The 17,653-nt window shown below is 40.5% G+C and overlaps 1 protein-coding gene and 1 long non-coding RNA gene across 2 annotated transcripts in view; one reads left to right on the top strand and one right to left on the bottom strand.

Moving 5' to 3' along the window:
- Window positions 1–4,780: 4,780 nt before the first annotated feature.
- LOC128315660 (uncharacterized) lies at window positions 4,781–16,922 on the top strand. Its single transcript, XR_008298658.1, has 2 exons — window positions 4,781–8,729; window positions 10,459–16,922. It is a non-coding gene; the product is annotated as an uncharacterized LOC128315660 (long non-coding RNA).
- Window positions 13,609–17,653, bottom strand: part of LOC106976069 (HLA class II histocompatibility antigen, DP alpha 1 chain) — a 26,363-nt gene continuing 22,318 nt past the window's right edge. The window contains exons 3-6 of the mRNA XM_053222962.1: window positions 15,544–15,789; window positions 14,884–15,165; window positions 14,516–14,662; window positions 13,609–14,252 (exon numbers count right to left, since the gene is read on the bottom strand). Coding sequence (XP_053078937.1) covers window positions 14,251–14,252; window positions 14,516–14,662; window positions 14,884–15,165; window positions 15,544–15,789 — 677 coding nt within the window. The 3' untranslated portion in view covers window positions 13,609–14,250. The remainder of the gene's footprint in view (window positions 14,253–14,515; window positions 14,663–14,883; window positions 15,166–15,543; window positions 15,790–17,653) is intronic.

Raw genomic sequence — 17,653 nt, 5'->3', positions numbered from 1 at the left:
GTGGTTGCTGGGAGCCCTCACTTGGTCTATACCAGGCATGCCAACCCCATAGCCAGACTAGGGTCTGAAGTGGCAACACTGGTCATGGGGCCTACAGCTCTCCTCAGATAGTGCTAGGTTCTCATGGGCTGAACCTGGCCTGTGTTGCCCCAAAAGTAGCTTGGCCCCTTGTCTGCCCCATAGGCAACACCTAACAAACACCTAAACAGGTAGTGATCTACAACAAAGATCCCTGTGAGGGAGTGGGGCCTCTCACCTCCTGCTCTCCTACTAAACAACTGCTTTGGCCCCAGGGGATATTTCTGGGAGAGGAGAGGGTGCCCACAAGTGAGGACTTCTGTTGTAGAAGGGGCATCTGAGGCCACCTAACTCAGAGAGGATCACCATTTTTCCCTATGTGGATTAGCTTGGGTGCCAGCCAGGCCACTCCATCCACCCACTCAGAGCTGTGTCTCCTGCCATAGGGTCCTGTACAGGATTGTGAGAAGCGGGGTGGTGAGGAAGAGCCCTGAGTGAGTGCTGGAGAATAAGGAGCAACACAAGCGTCAGGGCAAGGAGGTCAGACCTGGCACTCAGTACACCGGCCATAAGCACGAGCCCCACTTGTAAGCAGTTACCTCTATCTAATCGGACAGCTCGGGCTCCACACAGTTGCAAGTGGGAAGTTTTGTGTGTTGAAGTGCCTACTTCATCAACTGACAAAATAATGTTTTAGAAAAATTTTCAAGCTCTAACAGTTTTTCTTTACTAACGAAAGTTCTGAAAACATCTTACTGTGTTCTAAAAGCAATAAGCCACTTTCTGTGGAAAAAAAATTAGGAAATATGATGCCTCCAGATTTGTTCTTGCTCAGATTTGTTTTGGCTCTTTCGGGTCTTCTGTGTTTCCTGTGATTAAGATTATTTTTTTTTAATTTCTATAAAGAATTCCATTGGGATTTTGACAGGAATTGCATTGAATCTGTAAATCACCTTGAGCAGTGTGGACATTTTAACAATATCCTTCCAGTCCATGAGTACTGAGGTCTTTTCATTTATTTGTGTCTATTTGGATTTCCTTCACCAATGTTTTATAATTTTTGGTGTACAAATTTTTCATCTTTTTGGTTAAGTTTATTCCTAGGTATTTTAGTTTTCTTTTGTTGCCATGTGATTGTTTCCTTAATTTTCTTTTCAGATAGTTCTTGTTAGTATATACAAACACCACTGATTTTCATATGTTGATTTTGTGTCCTGGAACTTTACTAGATTTGTTTATTAGTTCTAACAGTTTTGTTGTTGTTTAATCCTTGGAGTTTTCTACATATATAATCATGTCATCTACAAACAAAGATAAATTCAGTTCTTCCTTTCTGTTTTGGATGCCTTTCATTTCTTTTTCTTGTCTAATTGCTCTGGCTAGGATTTCCAGTACTATGTTGAAGAGAAGTGGCAAGAGTGGGCATTGTTTCCTTATACCAGATCTTAAAAGATTTCAGGGGTTCCTCATTGATTATGGGGTAGGTTGTGGGCTTTTAATATATGGCCTTTTTTGTGTTGAGGTAAGTTCCTCTACCTTTATTTTGTTGATAGCGTTTATCCCAAATGGATGTTGTCAAATGCTTTTTCTGTGTCTATTCATCTATCATGCGATAATTGTGTTTATCTTTCATTCTTTTTTTAATGTTTATCTTTGAGAGAGAGAGACAGAAAGAGTGTGCGTGAGGGAGGGGCAGAGAGAGAGGAAGACACAGAATCTGAAGCAGGCTCCAGGCTCTGAGCTGTCAGCACAGAGCCCAACACGGACTGTGAGATCATGACCTGAGCCAAAGTCGGACGCTTAACCAACTGAGCCACCCAGGCACCCCTCTTTCATTCTGTTAATATGGTGTGTCACATTGATTGATTTGCCAATATTGAACCATCTTTTCATCCCACAGATAAATCCCACTTGCTTATGGTGCATAATCCTTTTAATGTGCTGTTGAATTGGTTTACTAATATTCTATTGAGAATTTTAACATCTGTGTTCATTAGGGATACTGGCCTGTGGTTTTCTTTTCTTGCATTGTCTTCATCTGAATTTGGTATCAGGGTGATGCTGGGCTCATAAGTGGTTTGGAAATGTTCCCTCCTCTATTTTTTGGAAGAGCTTTAGAAGGATTGGTACTAATTCTTCTTTGAGTGTTTGATAAAATTCACCCGTGAAGCCATCTGGTCCCAGGCTTTTCTTTGTTGGGAGGTTTTTAATTATTCCTTCAGTTTTCTAATTTGTTATTGGTCTTTTCAGGCTTTATTTCTTCTGGATTCTATCTTGTTATTATCTAGGAGCTTTTCCATTTCTTCCAGCCTACCCGATTTTTTGGGCATATAATTGTTCATAAAGTTCCCTATGATCTTGTTTATTTCTATGGGATCCATTTAATGTTTCCTCTTTCACTTCTGATTTTATTTATTTGTCTTTTCTCTTCTTTCTTAGTCTACTAAGAGCTTATCAGTTTTTTTAATCTTTTCAAAAAACCAACTCTCAGTTTTGTTGATACCATCTATTCTTCTATTCTCTATTTGGTTTGTTTCTGCTCTAATCTTTATTTCTTTCTTTCTGCTAACTTGGAGTTTAGTTTGTTTTTTTCTAGTTCCTTGAGGTGTAAACTTAGGTTGTTTACTTGAGATCTTACTTCTCCTTTTTTTCTTTTTTCTTTTTCTTTTTTTCACTAAAAATTTCCTTCTTAGTACTACTTTTGCTGCATCCCATAAGTTTTAGTATGTTGTGTTTTTATTTTCCTTTTCTCAAGATATTTTTTTTAAATTCCCTTTGGCCAACTGTTGAAGAATATGGTCTTTAATTTCCACATATTTGTGAATGTTCCCATTTTCTCACTGTTACTGAGTTCTAATTTCATTCCATCATGATTGCAAAAGATACTTGATATGATTTTGATCTTCTTAAATCTGTTAAAACTTATTTTTTGACCTAATATGTGGTTTATCCTGGAGAATGTTTTGTGTATGCTTGAGAAGAATATATATTCTTATGCTGTTGGGTGGAAAATACTGTGTGTATGTTTTAAGTCCATTTATTCTATAGTGTTGTTTAACTCCACTGTTTATTTATTGATTTTCTGTCTGGAAGTTCCACCCATTGAAAATGTATTGAAGTCTCCTACTATTATTGTATTGCCATCAATTTCTCCTTTCAGATCTGTCAGTATTTGTTATATATACTTAGGTGCTCTGATGTTGGATGCATTTATATTCACATATCTTCCTATTGAACTGGCCCTTTTATCTTAATGTAATGACCTTCTTTGTCTCTAAAGACAGTTTTTTACTTAAAGTCTATTTTGTCTGATATATTTATGGCCATCCTTATTTTCTTTTGGTTATTATTTGCACAGAATATCTTCTTTTCATTCCTTCATTTCAGCTTATGTGTATCTTTAAATCTAGAGTAAGTTTTTTATAAACAGTATATAGTTGGATCTTGGATTTTTTATGTATGTCTTTTCATTGGGGACTTAAGTGATTTGCATTTACAGTAACTTTTGATTGGGAAGGATTTTTTTTAATTTTTATTTATTTATTTATTTTGAGAGAGAGACAGCACATGTGGGGGAGTGCAAGAGAGAGAATACCAACTGCAGCAGAGAGAGAGGGTAAGAGAGAGAATACCAAGTGCAGGGCTCAAACCCACTAACCGTGAGATCATGACGTGAACCAAAACTAAGAGTCTGATGCTTAACTGACTGAGCCACCCAGGCACCCCAGGAAGGATTTAAATATTGCCATTTTGTTAACTGTTTTCTGTTCATCTTATGGTTCTTTGTTCCTCTTTTTCTTTGTCTTTTGTGTTCATTTTTTTAATATACTACTGATTGGTTTTAATTCTTTTCTCTTTTGTGTGGCTTCTGTAGGTATTCTCTTTGTAGTTACAATGGGCTTATACAAAATATCTTCTAGTTATAACACTCTGTTTTAAGCTGTTTTAAGGTGATAACTCATCTTCACTTGCATACAAGTACTCTACACTTTTACCTCTCCCCTTACCTCCACATTAGATGTTATTGATGTCACAATTTACATCTATTTATGTTTTATATCCATTAATATGATTTTAGTTATAGTTATGTACAATGCTTTTGTCTCTTAACTTTTATACTAGAATTAAAAGTGATTTGCTCACCACTGTTACATATTTACCAATGTTACACCTTTACCAATGTGTTTCATACTTTATTAAGTTATCATTTTGCTGTTAGCATCCTTTCATTTCACCTCCTTCTAACATTTTTTATAAGGCAGATCTAGTGATGAACTCCCTCAGCATTTGTTTATCTGAGAAAGTCTTTATCTTCCCTAAGTTTTTGAAGGACAGTTTTTCTGGATTTGGCATTCTTGGTTGGCAGGGTTTGTTTTCTTTCAGCACTTTAAATATCTCATCCCACTCTTTTTGGCCTGCAATGTTTCTTCTGAAAAACCTACTGATAATTTCATTGAAGTCACTTTTTTCCTGCTGCTTTCCAAATTCTCTCTTTGTATTTGACTTGGATAATTTAATTATAATGGGCCTCAGTGTGGGTTTCTTTGGGTTCATCTTTAATATTCTTTAGGCTTCTTGGATCTGAATGCCTATTTCCTTCCCCAGATTGAAATTTTCAGCAATTATTTCTTTGAATAAACTTTCTGCCTCTCTCTTTCTCTCCCTCTCTCTCTCTCCCTTTCTCCCTTTCCTCCTCCTCTTCTTCTTCTTCTTCTTCTTCTTCTTCTTCTTCTTCTTCTCTTTATCTTCATCTTTGTCTTCTCCTCCTCCTCTCCTCCCCTCCTCCTCTTCCTCCATCTTATTCCTCTGGGATTTCCATAATGTGTGTATTGGTACATTTGATGACGTCTAAAGTCCCTTAAGCTATCTTCACTCTTTTCATTACTTTTTCTTTTGACTCCTCTGACTAGATGATTTCCACTGACCTATTTTCAAGTTCATTGATCCTTTATTCTACTTGATCTAGTCTCCTATTGAACACCACTATTGAATTTTTCAGTTCAGTTATTGTATTCTTTAGCTCTATGATTTGTATTTGGTACTTACCATTTTTTCTTTGCTGAAATTCTCACTTTGTTCATGCATTGCTCTCAACTTCAGTGAGCATCTTAATGACCAGGAAGGTCATTTGATTTTCTCCTTTTATTTTAATGTAATGAGGATCTTGAAAACCAGGTAATACTCCTGCTTTGTAGGAAGTGGGTTGCAGAAAGTCCTTTCATTGCATTGTGACTCTGAGGTACCTACTGGGAAAAGGGTCTTCAATTTCATCCTTTCAGTGAGTGTGGAAAATGAGTGTGACTGTGTTCCATTGATGAAGGAAGCCCAGAAAAATCTTATTTTTCATCAGGCTAAGACCCTATCTGTCGCCAAATTTTTCTTTCCTGATACTTAGAGGAAGAGAGATCAGCAACCTGAGATAACTTTTCTTCTTACCTCCATAGGATTCCTGATCTGACCCAAAGACCTGTATGTGCCCTGGAACAAGTATTTTTCTAAGTTTCCTCAGTCCCAGAGGCTGGTTCTTGGACAGACCTCAGCCTCCCAAGAGGATGAAACTAGTTTCTACAGTTGTTCTCTTTAATTCCATGCACACTTTCTCTCAGGGGGGCCCTATCCAAGTTCCCTTTTTATAGTTCCATAGGTAATAAAAAGCCAGTGTTATTGTCTGTTTTCTCTTAAGAATATGCGCACCAAATCATCTCTGCCATTGCTTTTTTTGAGGATATTGGTAAGCAGTAGGAGTTAATGAAGAAGTTCATTATTGTGTATACATAAGGCAAGAAGGGAAACATGGAAAGGGGATATCCTAACTATTGGGAAAGGCGACAAATTGGACATGGACCACCTCTGAATTCACACTCTATCTTTGCACTGTCCCATATTTATGTTTTCTACCTTCATCCCTGTAGATCTGAGACCATCCTTAGTTATTCAAGGATGAGCCCACAGTGAATTTTGTGTTACACAACCTATACTCATGCAGCACTGATTCAACATGATTGCCAAAAGCATATTTTACCATTACCATTCAGAAATCAAATTAAAATCAGAATTTTAAATTAGAAATATAATGTAATAAACTTAAGCCCTTTTCTTTGCATACCGTGATAAATAGTCCTTGACCAAACAAGGCTTAGCCTCTTTAATGCAACAACTTATCAAGGATACAGATTTATCCTTTAAATAAGTCTGTAATCATCAGATCGCCTAGGCCTCCTGTCCTAGTAATTCACGCGTGTTAAAATGCTCAAACCAATAGACGCAGTTCTCTTTTTTAAACATAGACCTCCTTTTACAATCCAAAATGATTATGGGTTTTCTGTTTCATATGAAATTATCCTGAAGGTCAAGATAGGGTCTAAGTGTTCCTTCTTGCCTCAAATATGGAGTATTAGCTCCTGAGGCACATACTGAGCTCTCAGAAGATCTCGGACCCACCAAGGTGGAACCTCCTCTCTCCCTGGCTCCTTACAAGGGTCTCCGGCATCTTGTTAGCCCCCGGGCCCCTGCCGCCTCTCAGTTCCCACTGCCTGTTCCTCTCACGCTGCTCCCTTCCCATCATGCCCTGCATGGGACCAGCTTCTCCCATTTCTAAGAGAGGTGGAGGCTGAAAGTGCAGACCTGCGTGTTACTGACCCCGGAGTGCTTGCTGGGGTCTGTAGAAAGGATGGGATCATTCAGTGAGGAAGCCCAGGAAGACGGCCCCGGGCATGGTGAACCAACCGCGACTCCTATAACCCGTTATGTGAGTGCATTGCTTCGTTTAATCCTCATAACTCAGGGATAAGGACACGGTTTTTCTTTTCCTTATCTACTCCAGGTGTATCTGCAGTGGCCACTGTGATCCAGACAGCAAGGAGAAAATGAGGCAGCGCAGGGCAGGGCAGGGCGGAGCTCTGAATCCAGGTCTTATTTCCCTATCTGGTGGAGGGAGAGGAGGCAGAAGTGAAATGGCTCAGTGGGGCTCAGCCGACCAGAAAACACCAGCAGGGACATCCCGGTGTCTGGGACAGAGGCTAGAACTGACATGCCCCAGAAAGTCCCAACCTGTGTGGGGTTCAGGGATAAGAGGAAGAAAACCAAAATGGAGACATCATAATCACTTTCCTGGGATCAATGGAAATATCTTTGAAATTGATCCTTGAGCATTTTTTATTTGTAGTGACTTCTGTGAATGGATAATTTTCTTCATTATTTCGTGTTGATTTTTTGTATCATATAGGAATTCACTGATTGTTATTAAGTAATGATATATTTTACCCTTTCATTCCTTTGATATTTTTGGAAGTCTGATAATAATTTGATGGTTCCAGATATGTAATCAGAATGCAAAAATATTATTCTACTCCTAATTATTACTATTTTTATTTCTTCTTGAAATTTTTATCTTCTTTATATGAGATTTCTCTGATACTTTACCACTCTGTAAAATTAACTCTCTGCTTTGTAAAGTCTTTTTCTTTTATAAATTTGTCATTTTCTTGGGGCGCCTGGTGGCTCAGTCCATTAAGCATCTGACTCTTGGTCTTGGTTTCAGCTCAGGTCATGCTCTCACAGTTCGTGAGTTTGAGTCCATCAGGCTCTGGGCTAACAGCACAGAACCCACTTCAGATCCTCTGTCTCCTTCTCTCTGAGCCTCCCCTACTCGTGCTCTCCCTCCCTCTCTCTCTCTCTCTCTCTCTTTCTTTCTCTCAAAAAATAAATAAACCTTAAAGAAATTGTCATATTTTTATAAATTTGTGTAGAACTATAGTAAACGCCTCTGGTACTTAATAACAAAATGATAGAACTTATATTGTTAAAATTGTTTTGTATTTACTCAACTATTTCTCTGTTTTGAATTAGCCTTACACTATAATAATGAACATTTTTTGATTCCTCACTATGTGCAAGGCTCTGTTTCAAGAGATTCACAAATACTGAATATTATCCCAGTTAGATTTCCCAATAAACCAATGACATAGGCTCCATAATAATCTCCATTCTACATGAGAGGAAACTAGTCACAATGGGTTAAAAAAAAAAATGAGGAACACATATCAGGAACCACATATAAATTTGTTTGTAGGGGATCATTTGGTGTTTAAAACTTCACTACCACCCCCCAAAAATATTGAAATGCAAAGAAAAGATGAACCCTGGGGTTTAACAGTAGGGAGTCCAATCCCTCTAGATCTTCAACACATTGTTTAAGATTTGCTCCATCCCAAAACACATCCAGGCAAGGGGGATGGTGTTCACCATGAAGGGGGAATGACATTCCTTGGGATCTGTTCCTAGGAAGAAAATATATAAAACAATCAAGCCTTATGACTCAGCCAGTTGCTCAAAATGAGAATCTCTCTCCTTATGTTGTCTTCAGTGAATCTTACACCGTAAAGAATCATGTGCTTTACCACAAACTTCTGTCTGGTGAGTGACAATTCCTGCTTATTGGTTCCTTTTTCAGAATCTGACCACAGCCAGGCAATACAGAAGGCTGCCCAGGCTCATCATCTCTAATATTTTAATATAGCATATGCTATATTAATATATTTTAGGAGTGAGGCTTATTGAGTGAGAGCTGCTCTGACTGCAAGCCTCTCAGCCCCTGTCCTTTCCCAGGCTCCAGGATAGCGGTCCTGAGGATCACTGGGGCCCCAGGGATGGCAACTTGATGTCCTTGGTGATGCTGAGCTCCCCTTTGGTTCAGAGCAGAAACACCCCAGGTAAGTGCAGAGCTGCATTCTTGGAGAACCTGCCTCAGGGAAATGGCCTTGGGGGGCCTTCAATGTGGGCCCACTCCCTGAGAAAGGCTTTGGGGCTCTGATACCATGCAATGGCTGCTAGTCTCACCAGAGAGAGGAGGAAATCAGGGCATGAGTGTATGATACCTGGTGGTCTGGAGTGATTTTGAAGGGACAAGTGTCTCACAGAGGGGTCATCAAAATGGTATTTCAAAATCTATCAAAGATCAGAAAGGGGAAATTATGGTTAGTCTGAATTGTTCAAGATCTGAAGATCACTTGATAGAATCAGTGCACCAGGTAGAGGCCCCTTCCACAGAACCAGGCAGGAACCCTCATTCCATGACCAGTGATGGCCAGAGCAGCAGAGGAGGATGATGAGGACAAGCTTTGGTTAAGCCCATAGGATACATGCTGCAACTGTCATCTCTGCTTTTTCCCCCCCTCCACCCCTACACCTTGTCCAGAACTCCCACATCCAGCACAGTAGGACAGGGCCAGAGAGGAAGCGAGAAACAGGAAGTGGCATCCTTCTTAAGATGCCCCTTATGCATAATTTAATATTATAACTTCTAGGTTTCTGTATCAAATCCTCATAGCACCTCTGAATTTCTAGTTCCAATTCACCACCAAGAATAGAATGGTGAAACAGTTTATGTTAAAATTCTCCAACTGAAACACATACTCATCCATATTCCCATATTTTGCTCCAGGCCCACGGACCCAGTAGACGATGTGACCTTAATTGACAATTGGGACTTGAACATCAGTAAACTGGCTAACAAACTGGGATCTAAAGTAAAGCCTGACAGGATGGGGCAGGTGTATCAGAGGACTAATGAGTACAGCATGATTTGGTATAAAAGAACATTGAGTCACAAAGAGCTTAACAACCTTATTATAGGAAACTCCTGCAAAACAGTGTGTCTACTGAAAGATGGGTCTTTTCTGATGCCTAGAGGAAGACAGGAGTGCTGAAGGGCAGAGTCCAGAAGTGGTCAGAATTCTGGGTGAAATAAAAGGGAGGTGATCAAAGGAGGTTAGCATCAGGATGGACACAATGAGAGGAATAGTTCAGGGCAAATCAGCCCCACAGTGACACCAACAATCTTGTGCCCTCTACCCCATGCTATAGGCTAGGGAAGTACATTCTCTAGATCTGACAGGCACAGAAACTGCAGTAACTACATCCACATTACAGGTCCAGGATATGTGCTCCTAGGGAATTGAAGATATAGAGACTGGGGAAAGGCCTTAGAGTCTTAGAAGGCACCAGAGATGTCTAGCATATGCAGGTATTTATTAGTCCTTAGGATTACTCTGAAAAGATGCTCTATAGGGAAGAGTCTATAGACCAGGGCCTATAGACCATCCTGTGTGGGAACCAAATTATCACCTACATCAAATTTCAACATTTATTGAGTACTTCCTATATGTCAGGCCCTTTTCAGGTGCTAAGTGTGAGTAGAATCACAGACAGGAAGTAATTGGAGGGGTGTTTGGGGACATCAGTCATTGGTGCTGAGGAGGACAGAGATTCAGAGGCACTGGAGCTTTAAAGTAGATCTGATGTTGGGGACTCCCCTATGTCTTCTGCCACATAAAGATTGTCCCCTGTAGTAGGGCAAACATAGTGGGGTTAGGATTCCCAGTTTGGCATCGAATTCTCCATCCCTTTATGCCTGTCTCTTTCATTTTCTTTCTTCATCAGCACTTCAGGAGAAGGCGGTCTTCCCAGCAGATGTTGCAGACCAGTGAGAAGTCAAAGGGCACCGTGAGGAGATGGCATTTCACTCTCCTGCTCTCGTCAGCCCACGTGCTCTGAAACTCCTGAGACAGTGAGGCCCAGCAACGAGATGATGAAAGTTGAAGGAGGTAGGAGTGGGCTGCTCTTTAAAGGGTCACCAATAACCCTTCAATACCGGCCCGGTGGATACTTACCATACCTGCCAGATGATAAACACGTAGCATCATTAGCTACTTCCTCCTTCCTGGAACTTCTGCTCCCTTGCCTTAGGCGATGAAATATTCTTCTAACTTTCCTGCCACTCTGCTTCTTTGGAGTCTCTCTGAACACTTCTCTTTCTTACATTTTATATAATGAAAATAAGAGAGGCGGTACTGATGTACAAATCACAGGGTGTCTAGTTTTCACTCGTGCTACATGTCCAGTGTGCCAGGAGGGTAGCTCTGCTAATTGTAGTTGCTCAGGGAGATGGGTTGAGAGACCTTCTTCGACACCTGCCCCCATAAGTTCCCAAGCAGAGTAAAGGGCCCTAATGAATCATACACTGGCTCTTAATGATCCCTCCCAGAAATAACATGTCACTTCTCACATTTTGTTATCCAAAGTAAATCACATGGCTGTATCTAATTTCAAAAGAGTTGGAATCTTTGGCGGTAACAAAGTACTCAATAAGTACACATTAAATAAATAATATATTACTCACTTATACCAGACACCTGTATTGAGGACCTACTTTGTATAAGGAACTATGCTAGGCTTTGTGAGTAAAAGGAGCTTCCAGCTCCTAAAAGGTTTACAAATTACCTACTGACCTAAGGGCCTCTGGGGTATTGGCAATGTTCTATTTCTTGACAAAAGTAGTAGCTACATGGGTGTTTGCTTGATAATCATTGGCTGTGCCTTACTGTTTTGTGTATTTCTTACATATGTCTGCCGGTTCACAAGAAAAGGTTTTAAAAAGAGAGGCAAAGGAGAATATTCGTAATTTGAGGCAAAAACAAGAAATCAATAAATCAAGCAGAAAAACTGAGTTTTAAGAATGGTTGGAATAAAGAATATTTGCATGAAACAACTATTGTCATGTCCACAACTGGAGAATAATTAATAAAGAAGAGGCCCAACAGAGGAATGCTCTCGAGGGCAATATGAAAAATTAAACAATAGGAAATATAAAAGAAAAGCTATGAGACATGAAGGATAGAAACTAACATTCTGGCATTTGGATAATTAGACACCTAGAAAGTGGAGAAAATAGTAAAAAAAGATGAAAAGATTTCCAGGCTTTATAGAAAGATGAAATAGCTTTGACATGGTGCATTGATGACAAATAGATTTTTTAAAAACATCTCTTTTAAAAACATATCTAATAACATTATAAGAAAATTGTAAGAACTTCAAAGACAAAAAGAAAATTCTCAACATTTGCAGAGAGAGCAGTTGCACCTATAAAAGAACAAGAGCAGCGGTGCCTGGGTGGCTCAGTCAGTTAAGCATCTGACTTTGGCTCAGGTCATGATCTTACAGTCTTTGGGTTGAGCCCTGTGTCAGGCTCTGTGCTGACAGTTCAGAGCCTGGAACCTGCTTCAGATTCTGTGTCCCTCTCTCACTCTGCCCCTTCCCCACTCATGCTCTGTCTGTCTGTCTGTCTGTCTCTGTCTCAAGAATAAACATTTAAAACAATTTTTTAAAAAAAGTAGTGCCTAGGAGAAAATGTCTAGGTTTTAAACAAACCTTATCAGGAAAGGAAGCCTGAAAACAAATGTGCTAATCATTTCCATTAAAAGAATGGAAAAGTAGAAAGACAGCAAAAGAAAAAAAAATGTAAATGATAGAGACATGGGCAGAATTCAGTGAGCTAGAAAACCAAAAATAGGGAAGATAAACAAAATCAAAATTTGATTCAATGGAAGGTTTAAAGAGGTTGATAGATCCATCTGGCAACACTCTTAAGGAAAATGTAGGTGATTCACAATGAAAAGGAAAAACACAGACATTTTTAAATGAAAAAGGCTTGTTATGAGCAATTCTATTCCAATAAATCTGAAAATTTAGATTAGATGGATACATTTCTAGAACAACACAAAGGTAAAAACTACAGGAAGGAATAGGAACCTGAAAAATAGAGTAATGAGCATCAAAGACAGGCTTGGGAAGCAAAGACTACTTTGCCCTGTCCTAATGTGCCAGCTAGGGCATTTCAAAAACAAATCGTTCCTCTCTTATACATGCTGTTCTGGAACACAGAAAAGGAGCAAAAGCTTTCTAAATCATTTTCTGGGGCTGGTGCATCTTTATTCTCAGAGCCAGCTATTTTCTCGTAGTACATGAGAAGAAAATTATGGATTAATGTCAGCCATGTCACTGAATTCAACAATGTATTACAAGCATGATTCATTTCGATCAAATAAGGTTTATCCTAGGATAGTGTTAAGTCCCTGACCATTAGCTTATTTTATTGTAATGTAAGTGCCGGACATTAAGCTTTTGATTGCCAAGGCATCCATCTCAAACACATCCATTGAAAAGACAAGGGTGTCCTGATACACAACTAGATAAAGAGCCAGGTGGCCCCTGCCTGATGAAGTTCCCCTTTTAGAAAGCCCAGGGTGACCTGGATAACCACTTGAGTGACCCTGCTTTTCTCTATCTGCACTTTATTTTTTTTTTTAATTTTTAATGTTTATTTTTGAGAGAGAGAGAGTCAGAGTCAGAGAGACAGAGTGTGAGTGGGGGAGGGGCAGAGAGAGAGAGGAAGACACAGAATCCGAAGCAGGCTCCAGGCTCCCAGCTGTCAGCACAGAGCCCCATGTGGGCCTCAAACCCACAAACTGCGAGATCATGACCTGAGCTGAAGCTGGAGGCTTAACCAACTGAACTACCCAAGCACCCCTGCCTTCCTGCACTTTAATTCCAGCTCTTATGTTTTAAATTCACCAACAAAGAGTGACCCTGTGAAATCAGAGGCACCCCTTCCTCAACCCCAAAAATGACAGATCCCCAGGTGTCTCCCTCCCCCCCCATACCTCACTTTGTGGCTCTGGGCATGCCAAGTGCCTTCCAGGACTTGTGAGTAATAAATTAATAAACCTTGTTTTTTTCAAAGTTCCCTAATGGTTGTGGCTGAGGATTGTCTTGCAGTCATAAGAACCACAAGGGCCAATCGGGCCACAACATTGGCTCCTGTCACTACAAGTAGTAGGGACCCAAGCGAGTGCCCCTAGGCATTCCTAGCTGATCACCATCATTACTTTATATCAGTAGGCTTCGATCACACAAAATACCTAGGAATGCAGTGAAGTTTCAATGTCAGAAAATCTATAATATGACCCAAAAAGTCAATAAACCAAAGAATAACATTCATATTAACTTCAAATGAATTCAACTCAATACTTGCATAAACAGAATTTGATCAATTTTACCACATGGCAAGGATTATAAACCAAAAATCTATAGCAAATATATCTATGGAGAAATTAAATCCATTCATTTTAGGATTATGCAAAAGGTAGGATATCCTTTATTATTACAAATGTTTAACATAGTATTGAAGGTTCTAGACATCACTTCGACAACAAAAGAAAATCAAGGCTATGAAGATTGTAAGGGAGAGAGAAAATGGCCATAGATGATGTAATCTACATATTGCATAAGACGGAGCTCTGGAACCCCAATGCCCAAATCCAAATCCAGACTCTGTACCTTTCAAGCTGTGTGACCTTGGACAGATTCCTTCACCCTCCTCGTGTCTGCTTCCCGCTCTGTATGATGGGGAAATAATGGTATCAACCTCCAAACATAAATGAATACATAAGAAGCCTATAGAATAGAGCTTAGTAAATAGTAAGCAACTCAACTAATGTTCTTTATAACTGTATTATTTTAATCTAGGTCAGTGATTCTGAAATGCGAAGTTCTCAAAGAACCCCTGTTGAAGTGTTTCTCCTTCCCACCCACTACCCATACCATGTTGCCTCCTCTTTTGCACTGTGTCCCTAGTACCCCCAGCTCTGGGATAACTCACAGGGGCCCCTGCACCCAGGGATGTTGTCGGGCCTCCTGGTCTTCAGGATGATGGTGCCAGTGATGATGCCTGCCACGCCCACCACCAGGCCCAGGGCACAGACCACAGTCTCCATTGTCTCAGGCACCTCCATAGGCTCCTGGGCCTCTGGGGCACAAAGGAAAAACAAGAGTTAGAAAGTGCAGAGAGCAGGAGCTGGCCTCAGGTTTGGGGGTATAAAGAGTTAGAAACAATGAGATCACCAGTGAAATTTGGATAAAGTGGCAATAAAACACATGGGATTAAGAAAAGCAGGTGCTGTGGAAAGATGGATCCTGGAAATAGAGAGGGTGTCAGGACAGTGCTGACAAAAGGAGGGGGCTCCATACCCCAGTGCTGAAGGAGTGGCTGGTCCAGGCCCCAGTGCTCCACCTTGCAGTCATAGACAACTTCAGCCGTGGGAATGAAGGTCAGGTAGTGGAACTTGTGGAACCTGAATTCTGTGCTAGGCAGGAAGATGCTCTCAGCCACACCTTTGGTGACCGTCTTCCCATTGCACAGCCATGTGACATTGAGCACAGGTGGGAAGAACTTGTCCACATGGCAGATGAGGGTGTTGGGCTGTCCAAGCTCCACAGGCTCCTTGGGAAACATGGCCACCTCAGGTGGCTCTGAGAAAGGACAGAACCTGGTGAATCTGCTGCCTTTGGCTGTATCTCAAAGGACCCCACCACCCCACCACCTATATTCTCCAGGTTAGGGGCCACCTCCCTCAGGCTGACCCTTTGCCCCCCACAGGCTTCCAGGTCAAAGTCATAGCTTCTCATACTCCTGACTGGCCTCCTTCAGCCTTCTTTTTCTTGAATAAGAAGAAAATGTCTCCTTCGATGACATAACCACCCAGCTTTGTGAGCTGAATACTGTTCACTCACAGGGAGAGAGAGGTTCATTCATGAGTGGACGTCCAGGTCTCCCATTCTCTATGCAGCAGATGGGCTCTCCCATCCCTGCAGTTGGGTAGTAGAGAAATAAGCAAGAGCAAGCAGTACCATTTGTGGCCCTGGTGTGGTTGGACCGTTGGATCAGAGTGTTCAGGTTCTTCTTTGCCGTGACAATGTCAGCAATACCCCTCCAAGCATCAAAGTTGAAGGCACGAATAAACTCTGGCAGATGCCAGATGGTCTCCTTCTTATCCAGATCCACATAGAACTGCTCATCCTCATCAAACTCAAACATGTACTCTCCAGAGGGTCTGTGTGTCTGGACAAACTGGACATACGTTGACACGTGGCCCACTGCATGAAGAGGAAGAAGGGAGATTGAAGAACAGGTGACTATTGTAAGAAAGTAAACAGAACACAAGAAGCAAGGAAATAAGGAAATAGTAATAACATGAATGAAGAACACAGAAAATGAGAAATGCAAACTGAAAGAAAAGAAATGGGAAGAAACAATGAGAGATATGACTTACTGAAAATTCAGGTTGTTTCCCTTTATTCTAGAAAATTTAAGCATCCATCACTCCAGTACAAGAATAATCACAATGAACACAATAATAAGGTAATATTTATGGAGAACTTACTATGCATTCAATTTATTCTTTGCAACTTCATACCCCCAGGTAAAGCATTCTTTTGCATATTAGGGACTTGCCCACAGAGGTTAAGTAACTAGCCCAAGTTAGCACAATTCATGCTGAATGGAAGATGGAATCATCCACTCCATCCACACCCACAACATCTCAGAAGCCTTGCAGAAAAGACATATAAAGTTAATGATAAAGTCACAGAGTGGGGTGGGAGAAAGGGGAGAGTGGAATAAAAATCTTCTGGAGTGGAAAATTTTTTAAATTGTGAAGGAAATGAAAAGACGTCCAGAGTCTTGGTGCTACTTACAGACTTCTAGTTACTGTTTTAGCTTTACATGATGGTAGATCATGTAACCTTGTCCACAACACCTTCATTTAAGGCATTTTAAATTTTCAAGTATTATCATTCACACAGCATTCACAAATTTTCTTGTTGACTTTATGTTTTTAAGGGTAGTTTCCACTGGAAATAATAGTTGTTGCGTTTGAAACACCTATGGCATAGCATCTTAGTTTTACCTGATGTGTAAGAAACAACAAAAAGTTATACAATAACAAAAAATCTATTGGTATTACAGTAAAACAATAAAAATGAGACAGTTTGGGACTAAGAAAAGGAATTAGGAGGAAGTGACGCTCCAGGGCTCACTGGTCTAGCATCCGAATCAAAGATTCAAAGATTATCCCTGCAGCTCCAACACAAGAACTAATCCTCTCCTTGGATGCTTCTAGTGACAGGATTCATTGTCTCATGCAAATGCTTGGGGACATCCACTGAATTTAGTGGCTACAAAATCCTCACCTACAGAAAAGAAGATAAAAGAAAAAGAAAGAAGAAAACATACAGGGAACAGACATGGCTACCCGGACATAGTTTGTTCATCCTAAGATATCTCATTTTATTGTTTTTGCAAAGTCTTAAAACTAAAGGTCTGTGCATTGTGAAGCAAATTATACTCTTACAGATGTTCACTTTCATTCAGTCAAAAAAACCCTTTAATGTGAACCTTGACTCTCTAGGCATTAAGGCTATAACTCAAAAGACATGGTCCTTGTCCTCAAGCTGTTTGAGATCGAAAGAATGAGAGAGACAAAGATGATTCATATATATGTGGTCATCACTACTGCATTATCACAGGGTACATACAGGTGCTGCTTGGGAGCAAATGGAGAGCATTAAAATGAGATTGAAGTAAGGCTTCCTAGAGATGGTTTTTATGTGAGGTTAGCAGAGACAGAGAGAAGTGGTGTCTCTAGCAGGAGACGTAGGAGCAGAGAGGCATGGGACTTCTTGGAGGGTCAGAGGGTGCTACGGCAGCTCGGAGGATATGGAGAGCCTACTTTAGGACCTGCCTTGTATGATAATTGCAGGTGTTTGAATTTGATCCAGAGCCCCTGGAAAATCATTGAAGGGTCTTCAGAGAGTAACACAATCAGATTTGTACAGGAAGGTGGCAGCTATAAGGATGATAGATTAGAGGAGGCTCGTTTGTAAGCAAGACCAGTAGGACTCTTCAGCAATCAGGTGGCAAGTGATGAGGGTGTAGACAGGGCAGTAACATGGGGTAAGA

Source organism: Acinonyx jubatus, chromosome B2, assembly GCF_027475565.1.
Source record: "Acinonyx jubatus isolate Ajub_Pintada_27869175 chromosome B2, VMU_Ajub_asm_v1.0, whole genome shotgun sequence".
NCBI lineage: Eukaryota > Metazoa > Chordata > Mammalia > Carnivora > Felidae > Acinonyx > Acinonyx jubatus.
Note: the sequence above shows the minus strand (reverse complement) of the source record. Positions and strands in the feature narration are given on the sequence as shown.